Source organism: Falco biarmicus, chromosome 7 (genome assembly GCF_023638135.1).
Source record: "Falco biarmicus isolate bFalBia1 chromosome 7, bFalBia1.pri, whole genome shotgun sequence".
NCBI lineage: Eukaryota > Metazoa > Chordata > Aves > Falconiformes > Falconidae > Falco > Falco biarmicus.
In genome coordinates, this window is record NC_079294.1 from 50619679 (window position 1) to 50633672 (window position 13994).

Here is a 13994-nt window from a genome sequence, read left to right on the forward strand (position 1 = left end):
GACTTAAGATTTGTTGCAAGTACCAAAAATCAGCTCAATACACAAAAGATGACAGCAGCCTAGGATTAAAAAAAAACAAAACAAGCAACAGGACTTTGAAAAGTTTATTTTTCCCCATTTTGTGCGCAATGGTAATTCAGAAGTTCTTCAACAATATTAATCTAAGAAACAAGGAAGCAGCAGCTTGTAAAACACGGAAAGAAACGTTGCCCTATTTACCAAAAGCAGAGTGCGTGAGGAGTAAAGCTCACTGTCCCTCCTCCAACATGTTGTTAGACCGTATAAAAAAGCTGGGATGCTTACTTTAGAGTGGCACTGGAAGCTGTTACTCAAAATTGATTTTACTTCTGAAACAACCAGCCTCAACAATCTTAATAGAAAGTCACGAAGAGGAGTAGTATCTATTAATAGAATGGAGCATTAAGAAGCCTGGTTCTGGCAGGAGGCATAATCCTGTGCTACAGTCATGAGTTTTAAAATACACATTCTCTTGTAGGGTATGCTGATGGAAGCATACCTTAAGACACACAGATCAGAATGGCTCACATGATCTGTATGCGATGAAGGGAAGGAAAGAGACCTGCTTTTACACCCATTGAGCTTAGCAAGCAGGGAAAAATTAGTCTCAGATCCCCTTGAATAGGGATGAAATGTATTTCTGGAACGTCGGCACCAGAGCCAAACCTTCAATCTGTCTTAATCCGTTCAGGACTAGTCCCTTACATTCAGAGTTTCTAGAATAAAATTACTAGTCGATACAGTAAGACACACTGAACACTGTGCATAAAAGTACAGCACAAAAAGCATTCTAGCAGAAGTCATGAAATATTTAGTATAAATTTGCAAAGTTAATACTTTCCCCTCAATATACGGCAGAATTAATTTTGTGTGATTTACTCTCATTAGAACTCTGTTGTAAAGTGTGTTTCAGAAAGGAAAACTTGTAAGAATTATTTTGGTATACAGGTTTGGAAAATTACTTTCAACATTAACTCTCACCCCCTTGCTGGTTAATTCTTTGTGGACTTTTTAAAAATACACAAATAGATAAATATCTAGAATTTTTTATTTCTTTATTCATGCCCTTGGAGGGCAAGGATGTATTTCATGAATCACCAGAGTATCGAAAGTGGTTTTTTCATAGTTTTTAACATGAAATTGCTATTTTAAGTTATTTTATACCCGTTTCTGTTTATGAAGGTCATCTTGTGCTATTGTTAGGCTGAAAACCTATCTTTTGAATTTCAGTGAGATCAATAAAGTAGGTTTTAACCATTAAGGTGCTTTTACATTTCACCAACTCTGTTACTGGTTTATTTGCATAATTTTTCTTTGTGGAAAGTAAAAACCTCTAGTTGAAATGGAAAATGGTAGACAGTTACAGTGGCAATAGAAGAATTCACTTACATAAAAATATTCACCAGATAGAAAAAAAAAATAAATAAGCACTTTAAAAGTCCACTGAGAGCAGGCACAAGCATCATTTGTAGCCATTTGGACTAAATTTATTAATGGAGAGGCCCTAACTAAAAAGTTTGCTCTCTGAAGAGACAAGCAAACTATATGCATATGGATGTCAGGTTACATACAGTGTACTTTGTGTGATCCATCCTTTCGGAGTTCTTACAAGTAGCACAAGAAAAGTTTAGTCTGTGTCCTGTACTCTGCGGCAGATCTCCTCTGTGAATTCCGAACACTTGGCGCTACCTCCCAAATCTTTGGTCAAGACCTAAAAGAAAAAAAAAAATAGTATTACTAAAATGCTTTACAGGGCTAGTCTCGTTTCTGAACAATTCTGTATATTCTTCTTACATGTTGTGTATGGAAACTAAATAGGGGTGAGAAGGAATACATCGGGTTTGAGTTTTTCCACTTCCCATAGAGCCCTCCTCAGTAAGGTCTATGCAGACTGAACAGGTAGAGAAAATCCGAGTATGAACATTAAGTATTGTGTTAGCAGATTTCAACATGATTTTATCTTAACTACAGGAAGGCATGTTTGGCCAAAGCTCTGCAAATTCCCTTGGCCACTTGATGGTGTAACTACCTGTGAAGTATAAGTTTTCAATAAGAAGTCTGTGCTTTGGAAGTAAAATCCATGTATGATGCACGCAGAGGCAACTAATTGAGAGTAATTCCGTAAGGTTTTGGGGGTTTGGTTTTGTTTTTTTTAAAAGGAAACCCACACAGGAAAAGCACGCATAGCTCTTAATGCTGCATGTTAACAGTTCTTTAAGTTTGCTTAGTTTAGTTAAGAGATGGAAAAATGCAGAGTTAAAACTTTTTCATCAGATACAAGTCCTGTTTGGCAGCATGAAGACAGTAAAATAAAAAAAGTAAGTGGGCAACACTGCTTGTCCAGCCTAGCTAAAATAAAGCAGTCTAGGAGGTAATTTTAAAAAAAACATTAGTTTTTCCCTTTCATGACACATAGAGAGATCTTAATTAAATGGCAGGGGTGGGGGAAGCGAGGAAAGGGAGAAAGAGCAAGCAGGAGAGGCAATCAAGGTTACTATTTTAGGATCTTGTAATTTTAACTGCATTATGCTTTTTTGAATTGAGAAATATTCTCTCCATTATCAGCATACAATCACAACGCTGTAAGTAACTAGTAAACAAGTAGCCGTGTCACAAAACTTGCACTATGTTATCTTCATAAAATTACTGACCTGAAGATGGAGGATTTCAATTCCAGGAAAACTTTACAGGAGCACCTCTTTATTCACTTGTAAGTTTAGATTATTTTTAACTGGCTCCTACACACAGTAAGATAGCTGCAAACAGACCACTTATGAAATGATGACAGCTTTTTGTTTAAGCATGCTTGTTACTTTTAATTACAAAGCAGCTTCTTACGCTCCTGCTCAAGATAACTGAACCAGTACAGCTAACTGCTATGCAATCTTCAGGACCTTTCCAGTTATGTTTTGAAAAGGTGGATGTCAAAGGAGCTGAGTGAACCAGTAACATTAGGAGCAGAAATTCAAGTCAGGCTTCAGAGTGTAAGCCCCCGAGAATATCCCATTTGGGTCTTGAATCTGGAACCGCTTACTGCCAAGGAGAAATCACATAAAATCTTAGAGGAAAAAAGTAAACGCTGGATAAAACCAATTCTTTTGTAGTCCAAAAAGGAGTGAAAGTAGTTAGGAGGAAAAAAAGAAAATAACCAACCTGAAAAAACAGGAGCAGAAGTATTAAAGTTAGGACTGAAATGCTATAAACAAAGTGGATGATTAAGCCTGTGAAAGGCAAGTAAGCGTCCTTCACTTCAGGATCCAGATGTAAATACATATGCTTTGTATCCTCTAATCCCCTTCATGAAAAAGACGTCCGGTTCTAGCTTTTAGAATTAACAAAGCTGTGGAAATGTAAGACGAGCATTACTGAGACACAACAAATGCCACAGGCTGTCCTTAGTACTGAGCTGGGCAGATCTAATACCACCAAAGATAATGTAATTGCTATCAGAGGACAGTGGCACTGCTCATGCGTCAGGCCAGCACAGCAGGTCATCCACTGTTCTGGTGTTAATGTTCTAAGTTAATTTTTGCTGCGATAGGACATGATTTTAACTCACTGCGTTTATTTGCACACCCTCATATTACCTTTCCATCTTTGATTGTATCAAAGCAAGCGGTCTCAATTTTTGTGGCATGTTTGTGTAGTCCCATGTGACGCAACATCATTACAGCACTCAGAAGAAGGGCAGTTGGATTTGCCAAGTCTTTTCCTGCAATGTCTGGTGCCGTTCCATGAACCTAGAAATGAAAGAGAATCTACCTGTTACCATGTCAATATGCTGACTAAAATGTCCTAGGCAATTCAAGTGCACGTAAGTAACTTGAAACGTACTCCTCACGCACAAGCATGTTAAAATAGGAGTTCCTGCACTACTGTAATACAGTTAGTGGAAAGGAGACGGGAAATGCCAGACCAGTTCAGTTCAAAGGCATCAGAAAGTGGGAACTAGGTCACCTAGTATCTCCGTTATGCACCTCAAGTTCTATTTCACAGAGGGTATTTCTCTTATGAAAATGAGGGGAATAAAAGCGTCAGTAAAAGGACATGCGAAAAACTATGTTCAACTAGTCTCTCTGGGTAAAGCTTCAGTGTCTTCACAGTAAAAAAAAACAAACCACAACAGTTTTACGGAGAACTTCGTTAAATGACAGCCACATCATATGTCATGGGAAAGTCTTACATTCTCAGGTTCAGGCAAAGTAGTTATTACTACTATACCTCACATAAGACGACATACCGATTCAAAAATTGCAACTCCGTTAGCACCAATATTTCCACTTGGCGTTACTCCAAGACCCCCAATTAGGCCAGCACACAAGTCACTGGAAAAAAAATGAACACCATCAAACAGAAAAACCCACAAGTTTTTCCATATACAGTTGCCTCTCTGCAAGGTATACAATATTTTTGTTTCTCATTTTATGGCAACAGTAACTTATTTTATATACCCATACAGTCTGAGAATAATATTGGGAAAGAGCAGGTGCTGTTAGCCACTTGTACTCCACTAGAACAATTGAAACTTTGTAGAACTACTAGTAGAAGACAATTTAATAAAGGAAAATCAAAAGGAAATTCCAAATACTACAATAAAGCTGATTAAGACACAGGCACTCAAAGACAAAAGGTTGTCTTTAAGATTAAGACAAAAAGTACTCAAAGCACAGAGTATGTGTATTGTCAAAAGTCTCAAAAACTAGCAAAAACTGTAATGTACAGTTCCCTGTAACTATTCCCAAGTCTTAATTTCCTCCAAAGAGGCCACAGAACTACTTTTCTTATGTGAAGTCCTTCTAAAAAGCATGGAAGATTTTGCTCAGGTACATGACTAGTAGTTGTAATGTTTATTGCATGTAGCTTAAGGAACATGTTCCAAGTGACACTAGACTAGCTTTCCCCCTCTCTACTGAACAGCCCACAAGTCACAAGTCTGACATTAGCAGATCATCAAACATAAACAATTTGCATTTGTTTTCCCCCAAAATTAACACGGGGAAGGACAAACCAACTGTGCCTATCGTCATCGCTGTACCCTCAAAGCTGAACGTACCGATAAACAAGGCTCTTAAAACTCTGATATTTTAGTGTACTGTTTCGTTGCTACAACTTAGCTAATCAAGGACTAACAAGTAGAAAAGTTTGGATGACCTTGCAGAACAGTATTTAGGTTTAAGCTAAAATAAACTGATTAGCTTTGGTTGTATAGAGTCTGGGGGGGGGAAAGTGGATACAGTCTACATTTGTCGCTGTAGGTATTCAATGGTTCAAGGTAAGGGATTTCCTTCTGTGCCTATTCAGTCCAAGAGACCTGGTAGGCATTATGTTCACACTTCAAAAATCTCTTTTAGTTAACAACCTAACAGCTGCTGCGAGGGCCCTACAGACTCCTCTACCAACTCTGAAAGCAAGAAGCATTAGCTGGAGTCTAGTTTTTCTTAGAGACCAAGAGCCTCACCATAGACGGTGCAATTTTAAGAGAAGCTCAACAAGCATTTCTTCTTACACATGCGCTACCTTTACATTTATTATCTGTACAAAGCCAGGAGATGGATTCTAAGATTTAAACAGTCATTGAACTTCGAAATATATTCTGATTCAGGCTGTTTTCTCAACCTCTCCTTAGAAGTGCAAGGAGAAGCAGTGTTTTTTTCACACTTACAGGTTCGCATTAAGATAACTAAATACTGCGTGTAAAATTAAATTTACTCTACCTAAACATTTTACAGAATGGAAAATGTGTGCTGATGGATTTTGCCATCAAGAACCTCTAGTATTAATGTTACTCAAATATGAAATTTAATTTGAAGATGAGGGAAAAAATACAATACATAAAACAAGCACTGGTAGGATACTAAGAGGCCACCTGTGTCATTCTTCAGTGACTCTGCAGACCCATTTAACTGTAAGGCTAGCTTGCTGTAAACATCATGGTCCTACAGTTATCTTGCACAATCATTTCACTGCTAAGATTAGATTTTTTTTTCTCCAATATCTAACTAAGCATTCTTTATTACAATTTAAGCCATTAAATTCTTCACATATTTGGAGAAATAGCTCTTCTGCCCCACCTGAACAATATTCATAGCCTCCATAAGCAGAAACTTTTTTTTTTTTAAAATAAGAAGCACATTCTCATCATATAGCCCCTCCCAACAATGTACTAATAATTGCAGGGTAACAATGTCATCCTTTCTTCCCATTTAAAGTCTAATTTATAAAGTTTTAAATTCTGAATGCAGAAAATCATCACCCATCTGGCTGTGTATAACCTGAATAACTGTCTGGAATGTTAACAGTATTTTACATGTTGGGTTAGTTTAAATTAAAACCTCCATACCTGAGGATGTCACCATACAAGTTCGGCATAACAAGCACATCAAATTGTGACGGATCTTGAACCATCTAGAAAGAAGTATATTCTCATTAAGGTTAAGAATTTAAACTAAAAAATAACCACAATTAAAACATATAAATACTCACATTCAGGCACACAGTATCCAGATACATTTCATTAAATTTAATATCTTTACAGTTTTCTGCTGCCTCCCTGCATTTTCTCAAGAAAAGCCCATCAGACATTCTCCTGCAATTAAATAAGCGAAAGAATACTGCAGTTACTGTAAGCAAGCAGTACTGAAGATAAAGAAAACTGCACGCAACACAAGATTAAATAAAAATATGAAGAGTGCAGAAACTTAATTTGTGACTCATCATCCCTTATGTTAAATACAAACAATATTTAAAATATATTACAATCAGAGAAGTTATGCCTTTTACATTTCCTCCTAAAATATTTTTGTATCAGTAGTTTAACAGACATATATTAATTCTCAGAATGACTCGTATTCATTTACTAAAGGCTTACAGGTGATGTCAGGTAATATCACACATGTTATGACTCAGTTCAATATAAAGTGGCTTGGAAGCTGGAAAAGACACTAGCCATTTTCACCCTCAGTTTTTAAATACATTTTCCTAGTTTAAGACTACGTTTATAATAAGAGCTTTGCAAGGAAAGTCAAAGGATTACTACAAACTTAGTAATAAAAACATTAGTATGTAATTATTATATCCCTATCAATACTGGGTCAGTATTGTCCATTTTACTTAGGAGGAGTCTACTTTACTAATCTCCCATTTTACTTACTCCCAGTAGCATCAACAGAAGTTATACACTTAAGGAATATTTAAAAAGTTATTTATAATTAAATTTGTTGTTCTCCTCAAAAGCGTCAACGTACATAATATTTGCCTTGTGCACAGCAGTAACATGGCTTCTCTGATTATTTCTGGCGTACTCAAAAGCAAATTCTGCAATACGCTTGCTAGCTGCTTCTGTGATCAGCTTGATACTTTGCACAACACCTTCAACAATCTGAAAGACAGTAGTTGCATTATTAGTAAAACCTAAGCTTGTTTTTCAAGTCGGTAGTACGAATGTTTGGGACAAAGTAGTAGAATTCTGAGTGAGGCAGTCTCAACAATGCATTTCACAATAAAATAACTATTTTATGGGTAGCAAACAAAAAACACCACCCAACCTCTTAGTACTACGCCACTGAGACGGGCAAAGTTACCATTCATGAAACACAGAAAACCTGCCAGAAACCCAACAGTTCCAGCAACATACCACATGCTCAATTCCACTGTATTCGCCTTCTGTGTTCTCTCTGATTGTGACGATGTTCACGTCTGTATATGGGGTTTTGTACCCTTCAATTGAAACGCAGGGACGTACGTTTGCATAAAGGTCAAAGGTTTTACGCAGAAGCAGATTCATTGATGGATGCCCTGCAGCAATTGGGGTCTTTAGAGGCCCTGAAGAAAAAAAAAAAAAAAGAAAGAAAATTGTTAAGAATGAGTAAGAAGATAACCCCCACCATGAATTTTAGAGTTGCAACCCTAGGTAAAGTGGTACTCCTGACAGCGACTCTCCAAATTCCTATTCAACCCTTATGCTGAAACGCCACGGGAATTCTCTGTGCTATTAAGTGATGCTGATCAGCTGTTAAAAGGCCAAACTACAACTCTTACAGAGATACTATTCATTAGGAACCTAGTTATCGCATACTATTGTGTAGCGACAGTATTAGAAATGCATTCTGCACAGCCCAAAGGTCGGTATGGCGTAATACCTGCCTTTAATGCATTTCCTAGATCTATGAGTTACGGCTTTGAAATGAAAGGCTGTTTTAAGATCACAGAAGACTGCCTGACAGGCTGTCCCCTGTAATTAGCCATTTTATTGTGCTACAGATGAAGGACTTTAAATTAGACTGACAATAAACCCAACAGTATTTAGTATCTTTGTATTAACCCTTAAAGTACCTTTTAATCCCATTTTGTTTTTATCCATGGATTCTTTGGCATCTGGAGGTATCATCCACTTCCCTCCTGGTCCTTGGATAGCCGTAACATTCCTCTCTTCCCACTGAATAGGAGCCTGAACACATTTACTCTATGTTAACTTAAACATCATGACTTTTGCTTCAAGTTTTAACTTCCCTTTCACAAAAAGATGCATAAGGAATTTTTTTCCAAGCTTTCCCAAACAATTTTTCTCTGGTGACTGCAAGCAAGCATGAGATATTTGAACTCAGAAATAAACAATTTTTTAAAAATGTGATTAGGTAAGTGAAAATGAAATACTATGAGCAACATACCGTCATAAACTTGAATACCACAATGCCTCCCTAGGCAACGTACACACAGAATTTGTGAGAATTGCAATATACATGCTACTTCTTTCAAGCACTTCAGAGCTGTTGAGTTCCTCGTACACAAGAGACAAGATATTTGAAAACTGAACTCGCCGAGAACCCATCATCTGTACTGCCTGGGAGACAGTACATAACACAGATAATATATCTGTTATCTAACTGAAAACCTGCAAGTGTTCCACAGTGCCTTCTGAATTCGCATTCACTATGGGCATCTTGTAAGTGGAGGCAGGCTGCCACCCACTCATCTCACAGCAAGGACGATAAAGGCAAAGACACACGGCTTTTCACAAGCAAACAGAACCAATCAAAGCATAACATACTAGACAATCCCCTTTAAAACAAACCAATCTGATTAAGCATTGCAAACATGCACTCACTCGCAAACGTAGGTTTTATTCGTCCACACCTCCTGCTTGACTCCCCAGAAACAACCAAAACTACTGTAAGATTTTCATACATAGGTAAAGAGAACGTCTAAGTCAGACAGTTGTCATAGAAAAGGAACGTGCCTCGGTGCTGTTACTAACATGGAACAATTTAACACGCATCTTTCCTGAAGAGCTGTATTTCCTTTCAAGGAAACTTGACAAATTCTGGTGAAGTTCCTCAGACAGGTAGTAAAACAGTTCTTGGATATATTCAGTTTTCGTATCACTTAAGTGAACGTGTTTGGCAGTGCGGCAGTTTGATTTCTAAGAATAAGCCAGTCCTTTCACACACACTTTCATCTGCACTGGAAGTCATAAAGAATGAAAGAACATCCTCTACCAGTTGCTCAGGGTTGCTACATCAACAAGATGATTACACATGATATATTGAGTTCCTACTGCCAAAAATTAAACACGGCATTTGCTCTCAACTCTGCTCCTCTGCCAGCTGACAGTTTCAAGTCCTGCCTCGATATCACAGTCCGATCTTTTATTAGCTGAAGCTTCAGACTCTGTCTGTTGTTAAGAAGTTTCAATAGCTTAAACATGACTTGCTCTTTTGGAAGTTAAAGAGAAAACATTTATTAATACTTGTTGTTGTTATAGTTAAATTTACAACGCTTACAGCAAGACAAATATGACTTACTTTGGCAGCATCAAAGATCTTCATGACAGCAGCAGAAATCTCAGGTCCTATGCCATCTCCTGGGATTAAAGTTACTGTTTGTACCTAGGTAAAAAAATACCAGTACTGCTACAAATGAATGTTTGTTTTCTACATAGAAAACATTTTCTTGTGTTGTAGGAACCAAGTAACTACTAGAAAAGAGCGGAAAGTTTCAGTTGCCAAATATTCACTATAAAGAATAGCAGTACTGGACAGAAGTGAGAATGACGAGCTTGCTTTCCAAGGGAGCGTGCAAATACTTTGAGAGAATTGTTTAAAAATCTGCCTGCATTCAGATTTCAAAACACAGAGGTTTAACCTGAAAGGCAGGTTCCTGCCCAGCGCTCTTTGAAATGAATGATCTCAGTATGCTTTCTTCTTAAAATGTGGTGAGGAGCTAATATTACCTAGTTATGGCTTGGTTACCCATATGTCTCCAATATGTATCGACATGCTGCGTAATACTGACACATGGTAGAAAAGATTAAACTTATGAAAAGCTACATTCACCTTAGAAAAAAAGATCTCATGCATATCTAAACGTCCCAGGTGACTTCCTAAAAATCTCAGGCTGATTTTTAACAATACCAAGTTCTTTTCTTCCCATAATGTTCTCAGTCTTGTTTTCTTTTATCATCACCAAACAGATGAAATAAATTGCATAGCCCAGGCTCACTGAATAACAAGGGAAGAAAGTGTGCTGCTTTGGTTAAAAAAAAAATAATTATGATCACTATTCTAATCGTACATGCCCCAGCTCTTTTTGTTTTACTTAAGGATTTCAAATAGTTCTGCAAGCGCTCATTATTACCTACACAAAAGGCAGCTCAGATACAGCATTATTTGCAAAACCTCAATTAGAAGCAACTCACAAGATACGCTGCTATCCTTCCCCATACAAAATATTCAGAATTTCAATATGTATTGACTGATTTTTTAACTACTTTGAGCCAAGCAAATTCACTGTGCACAACAAAAGAGGCAGAGCTTCAGATGACAGAACACTGCTGTTAAGCAAGCACAGAACCAGTGGAATGCCTCAAGGTTAGTTCTGTGCTCTCTTGTTGCTTCACAGCATGGCAGGACCCCACCTGAGACACAGAATGTTTCATCTGGAACAGTAATGTGGTGTAAACAGACCCCGACGCACCTCACCTAAATCTTTTTATGCTGTATGAGTGACTCTTCAGTTTCTTTTCTAGCTGTTCTACCTGCTGTTCTACAAACCTTATAATTAAAAGCCACAGTTCCACTTTAAAATTAAGTCCTGCTTAAGGGTGCATGCAGCGGTGCTGAGCCCTGCTTCTGCCCAAGCAGTTTTTAAAGCCGCCTTCAGTGAAGAAAACAAAAGGCCCGTGGGCGCTGCAAACACACACACCTAAGGAAGGTAAAACATCCACAAAGGAAATACACAATCAGTGTCTAAAATACTTTAAAGAGGGCATTGAAAAGGCAGAACTTTAGATGCAAGGTATTCTAAAAGCAGCAGTAAAATAAATCTAGTGCAATCTTGGCAGCAAGCCTGCAAAATAAAGAAAATGAGAAGGTTCTCAACAACTTTGCCCAATATTTGCCCATTTCCAGCTGAGTTGCAGAAGACTGGCTTATGTCCGTATTTTGTGAAAAGCATTCATGCCACTTCTACCTTTTGCTACAGCCCTTTGTGTTATCGCTTACGCTTTAATATGCAATTGCCGAAGACAGCAATTAAACCAATATAAAAGCAGCATGGCATTAAAGGCATGTATGTTCACTTATTTAGGCCTTATTTTTTGAGAATGTAAAAACAACAGCAACCTTACAAAAGCCAATTTTGGAACCCCTTTCTTGAGAAACTTCTTAAAAGAAAAAGATGGTACTATTATACTCACAGCACTACCAAAACTTCTGGTCACCTGTTTTTGGTTTTTGAAAGCACCTAACAATCGAGAAACCTGCAAGAATATAAAACAAAAAGATGCTATTTTACTATGCAAGTGGGATTTAAAAAAGTTAGTAATATTGAAGCAAACCTGCATTTTAAAATCATATCACTTTAAGCTTCCTATCTTAGACTAGTAATGAAACGAGTAAGTAACGCTTTGCCAAGTTGCTCTCTAACATTCTGGGTACTGACACCTCATGTGGATATTCTTAGCACGAGGTCAGCCCAGGCCAGCCACCTGTGCCCTGCAGCGTGCCACACGCTCCCCGCCTTGCCCGGGGGTGTGGGGAAGGCACTGCACAGTGACCCCAGTCCTTACACACCGCACACGGGACGTAAGGATGCAGTAACTCCTAAGTAGACTATATGCAAAGGATTAAGATTCGTGGAAAGCAAAGGGAAAAATCGAACACTTTCACCAAGGGTTGGGTGGACAGCATCTTTACATGTTTTTAGCTAATGTTTCCAAAACTTCTTTGCATTGGTGCCACTTCTTCCACTCCAACTCTGGTGCATTTTGTTCTTCCACCTCTGTAGCTTTTGCAGCGTTGCCTCCTGCATGCCCGACGGTTTTTTAAACGCCCAAACGGAATGCACATTAAAGACAAAATTCGTCACAGCGACCGGTCCCCACAGCGTACTTAGAGGATATTCCCAGCTATCTGCGGCTCCCAAAGCCGGGACCCCTCCCCCCGCGCTCGTGCCGCCACGGGCAGACCCCCGCGAGGTCAGTACGGACACGAAAGGGCAGCAGGAGCGCAGCCGCCCCCCGGCTCCCCTCCCTCGGGGGTCTCAGCCCTCTGTGGCTTCAGCCCGCAGCCCCGCCCCGCTGCAACGGCACCGCGGGCGCGTGCGGGGCACCCGCGCCCCCCGCCCCGCCCCCACCCGCGCAGCAGCGGGGCCAGCCGGGCTCCCGGGCACCGCAGCCACGAACGGGTGGCGAGGCGTGCCGGGGGCCAGGGCACTTCGGGCAGGAGGTGGGCTTACTAGGCGTTTACAAGGCACTTACGCCAGGAGGTGAGGTTCCTTCTGACCCAACGTGAGCCACACAAGGTCACCGCATCGGGCGAGCAAGGCCTGCCGCCGCCAGCCGCGTAACGGCTCCGCGTGCGACAGTCCCGGGAAGGGCCCGGCCCGCACCCCCGCACCCCGCAGCGGCCGGGCCCGGCCGAACCCGCCCCTTCGGACCCTGCCGGGATCCATTAACCTTCGCGGCTCCCGCCGCACTCGCGTGGCAGCGGCGCCCCCCCGGCGGGCCGTCACGTACCCGCGGCGGGCCCGGGGCCCCGGCTGCGCGCCCCAGCGGGCCCGGTGACTGCCGGGCCGCGCCGCCCCCCGGGCCGCCGCCGGGCCCCGCCGCGGGCTGCAGCGCCCCCGGGGGTTGAGACCCCGCCGCCCGCCTGCGGCCCTGCGCCCGCCCGGCAGCGCTGCCCGGGCCCGGCGGCACCGCGACCTTGCGGGCGGCTCCGAGCCGCCGCCACGGCCAAGGTCACCCCGGCGACCGCCCGCGCCGAGCGCTGCGGGAAGGGGCTCCCCCCGCCCCTCCCCCTCCGTTACCGTCGGCATCCACGCAGCTGCGGCCATGATGCGCGCGGGCACCGCGGCTCCCTCAGGCCCGGAACGCCCGCGCCCGCCTCGAGACCGGAACCGGCGCGCGGGGAGCGGCACGCCCCGCCCCGGCCCCGCCCCCGCCCCGCCCCGGGGGCCCGGCGCTGCGGCAGCGGCTGCGGCAGCGCTGAGGGGCCGCCGCGTGCCCGGGCCCCTCCCGCCGCTCGCCGCCCGTAGCAGGGCCGCCCCCTCCTCCCGCGCTCGGCCCCCGCCTCGCTGAGGTACCGCGGCGCCGCCGTGCACCCGGCCCGGCCCGGCCGCCCCGGGCGAGGCGGCGGAGGCGCTGCCGCCCCAGCAGGGCCTGAGGCGCCGAGGAGCGCGGGCGGGGGGCGCCGCGGGCCGGGGCCGACGAGCCCAGCAGCAGGCCCCGGGAGGTGCCAGTGGGGAGTGGCGGGAGCGGCCTCCGGTTCCGAGGCGTTTGGTGGTTTGATGAAGCCTCGGCTCCGAGAATCGGGCCCTTTGCAGGAAGAAACCGGTTGGCCTTGGAGAAGCGTGAGCGGTGTTTGCAGCAGGGAAAAACAGTGCCCCACGTACCAACCCCCACAGGCGTTGGATTAGGGGCACTTTAAAATTCGTGTTTGCCTGAATTTCTGAGGTACTTGCCTCAGCGCTGTCGGCAGGAC

The 13994-nt window shown here is 42.5% G+C and overlaps 1 protein-coding gene across 1 annotated transcript; it reads right to left on the bottom strand.

Moving 5' to 3' along the window:
- Positions 1-90: 90 nt before the first annotated feature.
- IDH3A (isocitrate dehydrogenase (NAD(+)) 3 catalytic subunit alpha) lies at positions 91-13457 on the bottom strand. Its single transcript, XM_056346442.1, has 11 exons — positions 13321-13457; positions 11711-11773; positions 9819-9902; positions 8350-8464; positions 7652-7839; positions 7263-7396; positions 6502-6604; positions 6359-6423; positions 4259-4343; positions 3606-3758; positions 91-1729 (listed from the first exon to the last, which is right to left on the bottom strand). The coding sequence occupies exons 1-11, from the start codon at positions 13345-13347 to the stop codon at positions 1646-1648; spliced, it is 1101 nt and encodes a 366-aa protein (XP_056202417.1). The 5' UTR covers positions 13348-13457; the 3' UTR covers positions 91-1645.
- Positions 13458-13994: the final 537 nt, after the last annotated feature.